Below are 12,800 nucleotides of genomic sequence, written 5' to 3'. Positions count from 1 at the left end.
TTAGATTTTTTTGTTTTTCTGACAAAAATATGATGATACATAATGTTTTTTGTTGTGGATGTTTTTTTTTTTTTTGAAAATTTCAGATGTTTTTTTGTATTGAATATTGATGGTATAATGTTGACTCTTGAAATTTTTTATTTATATATTTATTTGTATATATTATTTGAGATATATTTTTAATAAAGTGATGAATCATTCAAATATTTTATTTTTTACCTTAAAATAATTAAATAGTTCAAAACAAAATAATCAAACTTGTCTCCACTGAATTTGTTTAAACTTAAAAGCACTAGTCTCCATCAAGAAATTTGGATCGTCCATTGTAACAAGAAATTTGGGTCGTCCATTTGCGAAAATATCATTTACAAATTGTACACCAAAAAAAAAAAAAAAAAACATCATTTACAAATTACAACTGTATTTGGTTTCTACCTATCAAACAAGTATGCATAATTATTGTCTCAAGCCTTTACCTGGGACGTCCGTTTGTAACATATATGCCATTATCAATAAGTACATAATGTCCCAAAAAAAAAAATTTAATTATTCTATTAGTCCTATAGTTTTATTAAATTTTTAATTAGATCCCTATATTTTTTATCTTTTCATTTGCGTTCCTACACTACTTTTAATTTTGTAATTACGTCTTTTTAATGTTAAAAATCTTAAGATTAATATAATATTTTTACCAAAACACAAGCCCTCAAAAATTTAATTAAATTTTTAATTATAAATACTTTCAATTTGCGAAAAAATACTCAGTTAACTCTAATATTTTTTACATTAGAAAGAACTTAATTACAAAATTAAAATAGTGTAGGGATCCAATTAAAAAGAAAAAAATATAGGAATCTAATTAAAAATTTGGTAAAACTATAGAGACCAGAATAATTAAATAAAAAAAAATTGAATAAGTGCATAGAGTTTAGGAGTCTATTATTGAGTTAATTTTAGATTACATTGTTTAGCGAATATTTTATCTTTAAAATATTTCTATTTTTTGGAGTCCGAAACTATTTCTATTCTCAAACATATATTTTACAATTAAGAGAATTGTATTTTTTTAAGGATAATGTTTGGTTTGTATTTTATTTTTGTTTTAAATTTAATTTTGATGTATTATGTAAAATAATTTTATACGTGTATCTAATTATATAATGTCACATTAAAAAATAACTATTTTATTCATTGACCATATAAATAATCATCCAAAAAATAAATGTAATTGCATGTATTAGTATATTAAAAATAAATTCTTTTATTTTAATATTATTAAAAATTAATATTTTAAAATAATAATTATTAGATGATAATGCATATGCAAATATCACTCCAAGATACAAGAGATTCCTAAGCCACTTTTGTTTATATTCTTATTTTTATTTTAAAAAAAAATAATTATTTTTATCTATGAATATTCAGAATACTAACAAAATTATTCACATAAAAATAAAATTAAACTTATATTCATAAAAAAAAATTTGTATAACAAAAGTATTCAATCCTTAAATTATTATTATTTTTTTTAAAAATTAACTAAAACTTTTAAATTATCCTTATCTTTTTTTTTTTGAACACAGGTAGCTCAACACAATAAAGTGGAGCAGAAGAACAAAGGACAACAATAAACAAAACCTAAACATAAATAAAAAGTTATAATCCGTTGTCATCTCCGTCATTGCCATCAACAACCAAAAGGATCAACTCCACACCATTCCTTGTAATTCAAGAAGGACAGAATCTTTACTCCTTCAACACTTGTCTCTACTCGCTGAAAAACTCTGCTATTCCGCTCCAACCAGATGTTCCAAATAACCGCACAGAATCCTATCAGTCATTTCTTTTGCTCAGACTTCCCACCTATTACTCCAGTCCAACTCTCAAAGAACTCTTTAACGGTTCCCGGAGTGGTCCAAGCTCTACCAGTAAACGTCAACCAAGCACACCATACCTGTCACGTAAACTCACAAGCAAAAAATAAATGATGTATAAATTCTATGTCTTTTTTATACAACACACACATATTGTCATGATGATTAATAATGCCAAGTCTACTCAGCCTCTCCTTTGTGTTGACCATGCCTACTAGCACAAACCAAGCAAATAGCTTAACTCTTGGAGGAACCAAGCCTCTCCAAATGGAGCTTGTGAAGTTGTAACTCATGATGTCGACTGAGAGAGTCTCTTTTTGAAGCATCTGCACAAAAGAATTAGTAGAAAAAATATCAATTTTATCAAATTTCCATACAACTGAATCCTCTCTATCAACCGATAACCTTACAACCCGTAACCGGTCGTGAAATTGATTGAGCAACTCTAACTCCCATTGGAAGAGTTCTCTCCTCCATTGGAAGTCCCATACCCACTCTAGCCCATCCCAAAACCCACAATCCCCTATTACGGATCCTTGTTGATTTGAAACAGAGAAGAGTCTCGGAAAACAATCTTTCAAAGAGCCACCTTGTAACCAAGCATCCTCCCAAAAATAAATGTTTCTGCCGTTTCCGACCTCCATGGACAGACCCTTAATCATCATATCTCTAGTCTGTTGCTCCTTAATATTAAGTTGGCAAATATCTTTTCACGACCCCCTCTTGATAGAAAAGGTTGGGTTGATAACGTTACAGTTGGGTCCAACTGATTACAAGAGCATACAACCTTTTTCCAAAGCGGGCAGTCCTCCTTTGAAAAGTGCCACCACCACTTGAACAGAAGCGACGCATTCCTAATTAGAGCATCTCACACCCCCAAGCCACCTAGCTTTCTCGGAGCCTGAACTACCTCCCATTTCACCAGTGGTATCCCGTTATTCCCATATTCTTTACTCCACAAGAACCTTCTTTGAAGTCCAATGATCTTTTCTGCAACCCCCTTTGGCATCTTGTACAAGCTTAAGTAGTAAACCAGCAGGCTATTGAGAACAGATTTTATGAGAACCAACTTACCCACTTTGTTGAGAGATCTAGCTTTCCATAAGCTCAGCTTGTCTTCCACCTTATCTTTGATTGGTTTTCAGGTCTTCACCAACGGAGGATTAGCGCCAAGAGATATTCCTAAATACCTGATAGGTAATACCTCTTCGGCACATCCCAACAGACCACACATATTCGTCACCCATTCCTTCTCACAGTTGACTGAAATTAGGCTCGACTTTTCAAAGTTGATACTCAGGCCAGACATTAACTCAAAACAACGTAGGAGCCTCTTATAATTCACTAGCGTCTCCATTTCCTAAGGACAAAATAGGATTGTGTCGTCTGCAAATTGGAGATGCGACAATTCTATATTGTCCATTCCCACCAACAGTGGAGAGATTCTGCCATTTCTAACCGCCTCCTCCACCATCCTGTGTAGAACATTAACAACAAGAACAAACAGGAAATGGGAGAGAGGATCGCCTTGTCTGAGGCCCCTCTCCATCTTGATCGGCTTGGTTGGTGACCCATTGATTAACAATGACATAGATGCTGTAGTCACACATTTCTTCACCCAGGTTCTCCATCTAAGACTAAAACCCATCTTCTGTAGTACTATATCCACAAAGCTCCATCTCAGTCTGTCATAGGCTTTCTGAAAGTCTAATTTAACAATTGCCGCTTGCTTCTTTGGCAGCTTAAGCCAGTGGACTGTCTCACAAGCAATGAGGGCACCATCATATATTTTGCGGCCCTTTACAAATGCAGACTGAGTCTCCCTCACTAGATGTGTTGATCTTAACCCAATTAAATAGTTTAACTATACCAATTTTCTAAACTTTTAATTTTATTATTATTTTTTTATTTTTTACGATATTCTCCGATCCAATAGATTAAAGACTAATTATTTGAGTTTCATTTAAAAGTTTATCACTAATAAATAAATTGCTATATATATAAAACGGAATTTAAATTTCGACACTTACTTACGCAGACTAATAAATTAATCATTAAACTAACCCAACTTATTTTTCTAAACTTCTAATTTAACCTATGTAATAATGAAATCAGACCAAATTTGACCCAACCTAATTGTATTTGGGACCAAGTCTTGATCTTGTCCAAGCCACAAACGCTCCTAATTTTTTCACATTATTTTAAGCACAAAAATTATAAATAAAATCTACTCATTGTACAAATTCAAAAAATTTGTGATGAATATTTGTGGTCGTATATATGCTGTCCCATAATAATTTTGCTAAGTGTTCATTTGGATATTATTAAATCAATTAAAAAGATATTTTTAATTAATTTTTTTATTTTTTAATATATTTGAAAAATTTTTAATTAGGTGTGTACATAGGTCGAGCCATACTAGGTTTGGCTTAATTTAAATCCGATCTAAAATATAGACCGTATCTAATTTTTAGATCCTAACCCGATCCTAAACCCAATAAAACCTACACACCTTAGGGTCGGATGAAAACCGGATAAAAATCGGATGAAAATTGGGTCTTTAGCATGTAAAAATTACCTAATCTCCAACTATTATTTCACAATTCACATAATAAAATTCACTTAAAAAAATATAACAAGAACCAACGCTTCTCTAAAATTAAAGCATAACCATAATCAATACTAATATTGTCTAATAACACCAAATATTTAAATCAATACAAATAACAATATTATGCATTAGTGTAAAGTCTTATGCATTTTAAACATAAAACATTAACTTATAATCTTATAATGACTAATAACACAAAATATTAAGGTTTACAATATTTAAATTGCACATAAGAATAGCCATCATCCATCACTAATAACACAAAATATTAATTGTGTATGATGACGGGCCATCGGGCCGAGTTCGGGTGACCCGAGCTATGGGCCGGACCCGACCCGAAATAATAACCGGGTATATTTTTGAGACCCTTACCCGATGAAATCACACTAAATTAACCCCTAAAGTGTTCGGGGCCGGGCCAGGCCACATACACCCTTATTTTTAATAGTAAAAATAAAAGTACTAGAAAAAAATATATTTTTTGAGAAATTACAATTTATATTTTTTTTAAAAATCTGTTTTCTTAAAAATATATATATTTTTCACATAATAAATGAAAAAAAATACTTTTATCTTATTTTACCCAAATATAATTGATAAATAATAAAAATTTTTTATATGAGACATCTAAACATAAAATCACTTTTACTTTTATAAAAAAATCTTTTAAAAAATATTATTTAATAAAAAAGATCTTTTTCAATAATAACACCTAAACAAGCCTTTATAGTATTAATTTTCTAATCTATTTGTAATTCTGTAATATTATTACAGTCAAAATACTACAAATTCTTCTAAAAAAAGTGGTGTTCAAGATCAAATAGACATATTTTTAAAATTTTATAATTTGTAATATTATTATGGACAATCTATAATTAATTTTAAAAAAAAGTGGTGTTCATTTTTTTTGCTTTATTTTTTTATTTTTTGTAATTTTTTTAGGATTAACCACAAAAAATATTCTCAAATTATTTAGATGCCGACAGAAATGCATCCGAATTTTACTATCGACAAAAGTATCTTTAAATAATTTAAAAACAAAACAATGATACCCAACCATAAATATATATTTTCAAAAAATATCTTAGAGATTGAATTTTGATGTGATCTTTTACAAGTATAATTAAAAAAATGAGATATTATTATTTTTAAAATTTGGTAACTTTTTTTTAAGTATATATTTTTGTAATTTTTTAAAAGTATTATTAGTTGTTAACAAACAAATTACAAACAAAATATATACTCAACGAAAAATTACCAAATTTTAAGGATAATAATATCTCATTTTTTAAATATTTTTATAAAAAATTATATCAAAATTCAATCTCTAATGTATTTTTTGAGAAATACATATTTAATATTAGATAATCTTATAAAAAAATTAACATTAAATATGTAAGAAATACATTAGAGATTGAATTTTTATGTAATTTTTTGCAAGTATAATTATAAAAATAAAATATTATTATTTTTAAAATTTAGTATTTTTTGTTAAATATGAATTATTTTGTAATTTTTTAAAGATATTATTGATTGTTAATAAAATAAAATTATAAAAAAATATATACTTAATAAAAAATTACTAATTTTTATATATTATAATATTTTACTTTTATAATTATGTTTCTAAAAAATTATATCAAAATTTAATTTTTAAAATATTTAAAAAAAATATATTTATTATTGAATGTTATTATTATATTTTTAAATTATTTAAAAATATTTTTGTTAGATAATAAAATTTGAGTATATTTTTATTGGGTTTAAATAATTTGAAGGCATTTGATGGTTAACCCTTTTTTGTCATTTTTCCTCGATTAAGAGGTATAGAGGATCCAGTTCCAGAGAAATGCGGAAACCCGTAACCCCAAAACCCTGCTCCGCCCCAAAACCCTCACGTAAGCGTTGGCGTAGCCCATAACCGTCGTCACTCATCCTCCTCCCGTCCTCTCTCTCCTTCGCCGCTCGCCGCCGGCTTCTGCTCCGTTGTGCTCGCTCGCTTGCCGTCTTCTGTTGTCACCGGCCGGCTCTGCAAGTCTGCTAGGTTCGATCTGCCAGCCGTTCTGCCTCCGCTCGCCGCCGTTCCTCTCTGCCTGTTCTGCCACACTGAGGTTAGAATTATTATTTAATTATAATTATATTACATGCATTTATCAATAAGTTGCAACTAATTAACCGTTGAATCCATTTTGCTTAAGAAATGACAAGTAGTTTATGCTATTGTTTTTCACTGACTTAGTGCCTCGACCGTTGGGATTTTGCTGACTCTGCACTTAAGATGGCAGAATCAGTTTGTAGATCTCTTAGGGATGGTGTATTGGAGGGAGAGCTTGCACCTGCTCTCACAATCAAGGACTCTTTGTCTTCCCCTTTTGGATTCAATGTGTTCTCCCACATTCTAGTTCAATTGTCGTCACACATCGTCGCCGGGAAATCTCAGTCGCGGTAAGTTTACTACACTTATCTAAAAATGATAACTTTGTTTTCTATGATTATGAATTGTTTTGTATCCTAGGATACTAAGAACAAGACACAAAGGACAGAAACACAATAATTAGTATTTTTGTATTTTGTTTGGTGAAAAACTAGAACATATTATGAAAGTATAATTTGTTTTCTTTTTTTTTTCATTCAAAAAATTTGGAAAAAAATATAATGATAAATAATATATAGTTATGAAAAATAACAAGAATAATGAAAGGAAAAATAAAAAATAAGATGTGTCTTTTGCTAGTGTCTTTGTTCTTTTCTGTCCGGATAGTCACAAAATACATTAATTCAGTGTCTCTGGACACATCCATGTCTTATCTGCCAAATCGTATCTCCGTGTCCCTGTTTTAGTGTCCCGTGCCTGTAAACAAACGCAGCAGGCTTAATTCTTATTTTTAATATAAAATCTTATGCTCCAATGTTTCATTTTGTATATAGAGGTATGGTGATTGTTTCACTTTCTCGGAGTCCATCGTCGTATACTGGTTTGTTAAAGATGAATGGAGTGGACGTTGAATCTTCTAAGAAATGGTAAATATTTTCAACTTATTCATGGAACACTTGTGTTGAGGAATGTTAACTTCAATTTTTCTTGTGCATTACAATTCTTCATTAAGTGCTATGTCTTACTCTTACTCTTACGTGAATTTATATTTAGATTTGTTTATAATAATTATAGAGAAAATATTAGGGGCTAGCACTTTTATTAAAATCTAGCCAGCATTTAACTATAAAAAAAAGTGTGTAATCCCACACCATTAGATATAATTTCACACCATTAAAAATACTAATGATGGCTAATTGATGGCTACAAATTACCAAATGTGCTGGCTCCTAGCACTACTGATAATTATATTCACTATTGTAACTTCTCAGCATCTATGTTATTTCAGGATTCACATTTTGGATTGTTATACAGATCCCCTTGGATGGAAGGATAAGACAAGGAAATCTGGAGACATTATGGATCCTTCTAACCAAATTTTAAGTTCTTATAAAACAGTGAAAGATGTTAACAAATTATTTTCAGTAATTTGTGACCTCGGTCGAGGTATTACAGTTAGATCTTTCTTTATTCTCACCAAAATTAGCTTGTACAATTATGATATTTGTCCCCTTAAAACCATTATGCTTCATTTATTGGATTCATTATTTATTTATCTTGACACATTCTTTTGAATAATACTTTTCATTTCATACATGCAGGATTGGTTGGGGAAAATAAGTCCCGCTTTTGTGTTGCCATAGACTCGGTAATTTTACATGCTGTAACTATTAAAATTTTGATTAATATTGCTTTAGTATTTAATAGAGATTTACATGAATTTTATTGTGTTATTTTGTGTTGGGGTCTTGGGGATGAATGCTCTGAATGATTCAGTTCTTCATTTGCTAACTGTGTAACGGACATATGCTCAATGAAACTTATGAAAAGTTTTATATGTTTCTGAGCTAATGCAAATCACCTTGAAATATAAGCTTTTAAGAATATAGAATATCCATTTCATTCTAAGACCAGTGTTCAAATTTCATGTTATCAGTGAATAGTGTAGCTATTTGAATTTTTGAATCCCTCTTGCTGTAGGTAAGTATTGCATGAAGTGTGTAATTCTGAGAGTCATTTGTGCCTGCACAGTTACTGGTATTACACTTAAAATTCTTTAGGGAATAAGTAGAGAGAGGGGCAGAAGCTTTTTGTCTCTCTTTTTTTTTTTAAACTGTATTTCTAGCTTTGTGTTGTATTCTCTGTCTGTCTGTGATCCTAATGCATTCTTGTTGGATATTATCAGCTAAGTGAACTGATGAGACATTCATCCATGCAGCCAGTTGCAAGTCTTTTAAGTAATCTGCGTAGCCATGGTATTCACTCTATTATTTATTCAATAAAGTTCCTTGGTTAGCATTGTGTACTGTATTCAAAATAAGGAGGGTAGTTGATTGTTTTGGAAGTTTATGTTTATGGCTTAGTTTGACATAATGCTTTAACTGTTTCTTCACTAATTTCTTTCTTTTTTTCTTTGGTTGCAGATCAAATTTCAAGTATCTTTGGGTTATTGCATTCTGACCTTCATGAGGAGAGAGCTTTAGCTGCTGTTGAGTACACGTCCTCCATTGTAGCCAGTGTTGACCCATTTCATCATTCTGTTGATGGTCAGGGAAGTTATATAAGGAATTCATCCGAGCCCAATTTGACCAAAGGAAAACTTAATATCAGGTCCAAACGTCGAAATGGGCGAGTTAGAGTGACGGTGATTTCTTTATTTCTGTTTTTAAGGTTTTTTGAAACAAGTATTTGACAAAACCAATGCACTGAGGTTGTATTTCTCAATTTGTATTTAGTGCGAAGAATTTAAAGTTGGGCCTAGTGGAATCAGCTTTGCACCTGTATCAGCAGTTGACGGAGCAGCAGTTGCTGGTTTAATTCCAAAGGTCAGTTCTATAATTTCCTTAAGATGAAAAAATGGAGAGTCATGTCTATTTCTTAAGAAGGAAAACCCCAACCATTGTCTTTTGATAAGAGACATTGAACCACGACTTTCTCCCCGGAAGTTTTGATTGAATAGAAATGGGCAAGATTCAAAATTTCCTTCCCCCCATCCCACCCAAAATTTTGTTGCTGGAAAATATAGCCCTCTAGCATAAAGGATTAAAGGTTCAGAAACTCCCAACTGTGATTAATTTAGTTTTTCTTTGTTTAAATGCTTCAAATATTACATGGCATATTTCCACACAAGAAATAGGAAGCAAACGGTTATATTATGTACTAATTTGTTGTGCCGAAAACTTCCCACCGAAAGGCACACCTGTTCTAAGCCATTCGTCTGCCGACACTTAGATGGAGACTATATCGTACTTCTACACATCGGAGTTAGGCTTACTGGATTCTGCCTGCGACCAAGCCATAAATGCTTAATTATGTATAGTTGACTTCATTTTGTTGACTGTCACTTAATGATATGAAACAATTTGGATTTTCTTTACAGGTACAATTCAATCTGCAGCTGTCTGAGAAGGAGCTAGTTGATAGGTCAAGAGTTGTGCTTCCTTTTGAACACCAAGGTATGAAATAGATCTATATTTTCTCCTTCCGTCAAATGATGTGCATACGCTAATACTGAAGCTCTTCATTCTCTTATAGGAAATGGTAAACCAATACAAATTTATGATGGTAGAAGATCTCTGGAAGAGAGCAACAATGAAACAACACCCATTTCAGGTGGCAAAAAGGAGGATTCTGGCAGGGGCGAGATCATATATTTTCGCGATTCGGATGATGAGATGCCAGATTCTGATGAGGACCCTGATGATGATTTAGATATATAAAACATTACTGTTCTCTTCCTGCTGTATTTGTTTTTCATCAAAGATAGATTGAAGGGTGGATTAGGATTGTGACTAATACAGGGGAAACTGTTTTTAGTGCTCATATGTAAAAATGCACATGTATCACATTCCAATATTTGTACAGCCTAACTGAGGAACCTGATTTCGTTTTGGATCATGATGTTTTGAATTCTAAGGTTTCGAATTTCGATTTTGTTTAGACAGTTGGCTTATTTAACGAGCTAAATTTTATCCTAATATGGAACACAATATTTAACATGGTAGCTGTTATCTCCCAAATTTAATTGTTGGGGTGAATGAGGCAAGTGCCATTTTACCCGCTTTTTTAAGTAACGAATTATTTTCTTGGGGATTGAACTGTAATTAATTATATTATTGGGTGCGTGTTAGTTATCGATTAATCATTTTGTATATCTAACCACCTGTTTAGATATATATAATTCTAGATGCATATTATTTTGTTTTCCATGTTATTTACATTTTGATAATCCCATCACTATATACACTTGACGAACATAATTTACTTTTTAAATGGATGTTATAGAGGTGTATTGCACAAATGTGGATTAGAAGAATGTAATAGTAACATATGGATAAGAACATTTCGATAGATATGAGAAGGGTATTTCAGTGGAAGCAAGAAAGGAGTATCAATGAAATAGACTTTTGGCTCAATGAAAAGAGGTTTTACCCCCCATTGAATTTCATGCTCCTCCTATATATGCATACATCACATTTTACATGTTAATATTTTACATCATATTAACATGGATACTTTTAGAATTTAATTTTAATATATTGTTAGTGTAAAATAGTTTTACACGTGTTTGAATAGGAGAAGACACTGATAGACAGAGATACAAAATTTTGTGTTCTTGTATTCTGTTTGGTGATAAACTAGAACAAATTATGAAAATTCAATTTATTCTCATTTTTTTCATTTATTTGAGATAAAAAATATAATAATAAAAATATAATTATGAAAAATTAACAAGAATAATGAAAAAAAAATCGAAAAATAAGTTGTGTCCTTTGTTAGTGTCTCAGTATGCTTCCTGTCAGGATGGACACAAAATACACTAATTCAGTGTCTCTAAACACATTGTCTCTGTCCATGTCTCCTCTATCAAATACGATTTTGTGTCTCAGTGTCCCTGTCTCAATGTCCTGTCTTTGTAAACAAACGCAGTCATAAAAAAACTGTTTGACTGGACTATGCATCAAAATTAAAATTTTAAAGTATGTATATGCCCGAGCAAATGCTCCCTTTCCAAACTTTATGAATCTGCCTTTTGTAATTGCAAATTGGTCCTTACACTTTTAGTGAAATTGTAAATTGATTTCTACACTTTAAAAGTTTATAATTGAGTCCCTAAAGAGAATTAAAATTTGCAATTTAGTTGCTGCCGTTCAAAACGTGTTTGATTTAATAGAATATTCTTAAAATATTCTCTATTTTAAACATGTGAGCTGCACATGTTTGACAATAGGAACCAATTTACAATTTTAGTAAAAGTATGGAGACCAACCTTGTAATTTAATCATTTAAAAATGACCAAAAACTTCCTAGGCTGTCTAAATCCATCTTGCCTCTCCCCAGCTCTCTCACTCTCACTTTCTCACTTTCCAAAACGACACCCCAACCCCAGCGCTCTCTGTCTCTCACCTTGGTTCATTATCGCCATGCTGGATCCACCACATTTGTGCTCACGAGTCGGGTCTCGCCTCCTTCCTCCATCTTGCCTCTCTCATCTGGTGACTTTTTCTTCTCTTCCAATCCTAATACTGAACACCGATAAATGGAAAAAAACAATTCCAATCTCGAACATACCCAAAGCGAACAATTCAATGTCTAAGAAAAAATAACAATAAATTAACATAAAAATAGTAACTCAATTTATCAGTGGATCCGGCCGCGGTGACGGAGGCGAGAGGCACGACGATGGTGAGCCGAGGTAAGAGATAGAGAGCGCTGGAGTTGGGGTGTTGTTTTGGAAAGTGAGAAAGTGAGAGTGAGAGAGCTGGGGAAGGGCGGGGTGAGTCCAAATAGCCTAGGAAGTTTTTGGTCATTTTTAAATGGTTAAATACTTAAATTACACGGTTAGTCCCCATACTTTCACTAAAATTACAAATTAGTCCCTATTGTCAAACATGTGCAGCTCCCATGTTTAAAATAGAGAATTTGCTGAGAATATTCTTTTTGAACGACGGGGACTAAATTGTAAATTTTAATTCTTTTTAGGGACCTAATTACAAACTCTTAAAGTGTAGGGACCAATTTGCAATTTTACTAAAAGTATAGGGACCGACGGTATAATTTAACCTATAATTATACTACTTTGATAATTTACACCTAATATTTACCAGATCACACTTTTTAAAATTGTCAAACGATTAAGCCCGATTCATTTATGTTCAATTTGTTGAAGTCTGTTTTATTCACGAGCCATCATTTTTAGTCTGGACTGTTTATGACCAGT

General features: G+C 31.5%; 1 protein-coding gene across 3 annotated transcripts; it reads left to right on the top strand.

Moving 5' to 3' along the window:
* Positions 1-6,293: 6,293 nt before the first annotated feature.
* LOC130954477 (elongator complex protein 5) lies at positions 6,294-10,558 on the top strand. 3 transcript variants are annotated; one of them, XM_057881221.1, is made up of 10 exons: positions 6,294-6,596; positions 6,725-6,930; positions 7,414-7,506; positions 7,869-8,026; positions 8,182-8,228; positions 8,799-8,835; positions 9,004-9,224; positions 9,316-9,405; positions 9,960-10,035; positions 10,115-10,558. In XM_057881221.1, exons 2-10 carry the CDS (start codon positions 6,764-6,766, stop codon positions 10,297-10,299), a joined length of 1,074 nt encoding a protein of 357 aa, XP_057737204.1. In that variant the 5' UTR covers positions 6,294-6,596; positions 6,725-6,763; the 3' UTR covers positions 10,300-10,558. The 3 variants fall into 3 exon arrangements, with proteins under 3 accessions (XP_057737204.1, XP_057737203.1, XP_057737202.1); XM_057881220.1 differs by having other exon boundaries at positions 6,764-6,930; positions 8,766-8,835; positions 10,115-10,556; XM_057881219.1 differs by having other exon boundaries at positions 8,766-8,835; positions 10,115-10,556.
* Positions 10,559-12,800: the final 2,242 nt, after the last annotated feature.

The sequence above is a fragment of the Arachis stenosperma genome, chromosome 10 (assembly GCF_014773155.1).
Source record: "Arachis stenosperma cultivar V10309 chromosome 10, arast.V10309.gnm1.PFL2, whole genome shotgun sequence".
NCBI lineage: Eukaryota > Viridiplantae > Streptophyta > Magnoliopsida > Fabales > Fabaceae > Arachis > Arachis stenosperma.
Note: the sequence above shows the minus strand (reverse complement) of the source record. Positions and strands in the feature narration are given on the sequence as shown.

Excerpts from the sequence above, each read along its gene's own strand:
- LOC130954477 (XM_057881220.1), top strand. The coding sequence starts at position 6,764 with ATGGCAGAATCAGTTTGTAGATCTCTTAGGGATGGTGTATTGGAGGGA. Across the intron at positions 9,225-9,315 it reads ATGGGCGAGTTAGAGTGACG|TGCGAAGAATTTAAAGTTGG; the intron begins GTGATTTCTTTA and ends ATTTGTATTTAG. Across the intron at positions 9,406-9,959 it reads TTGCTGGTTTAATTCCAAAG|GTACAATTCAATCTGCAGCT; the intron begins GTCAGTTCTATA and ends TTTTCTTTACAG.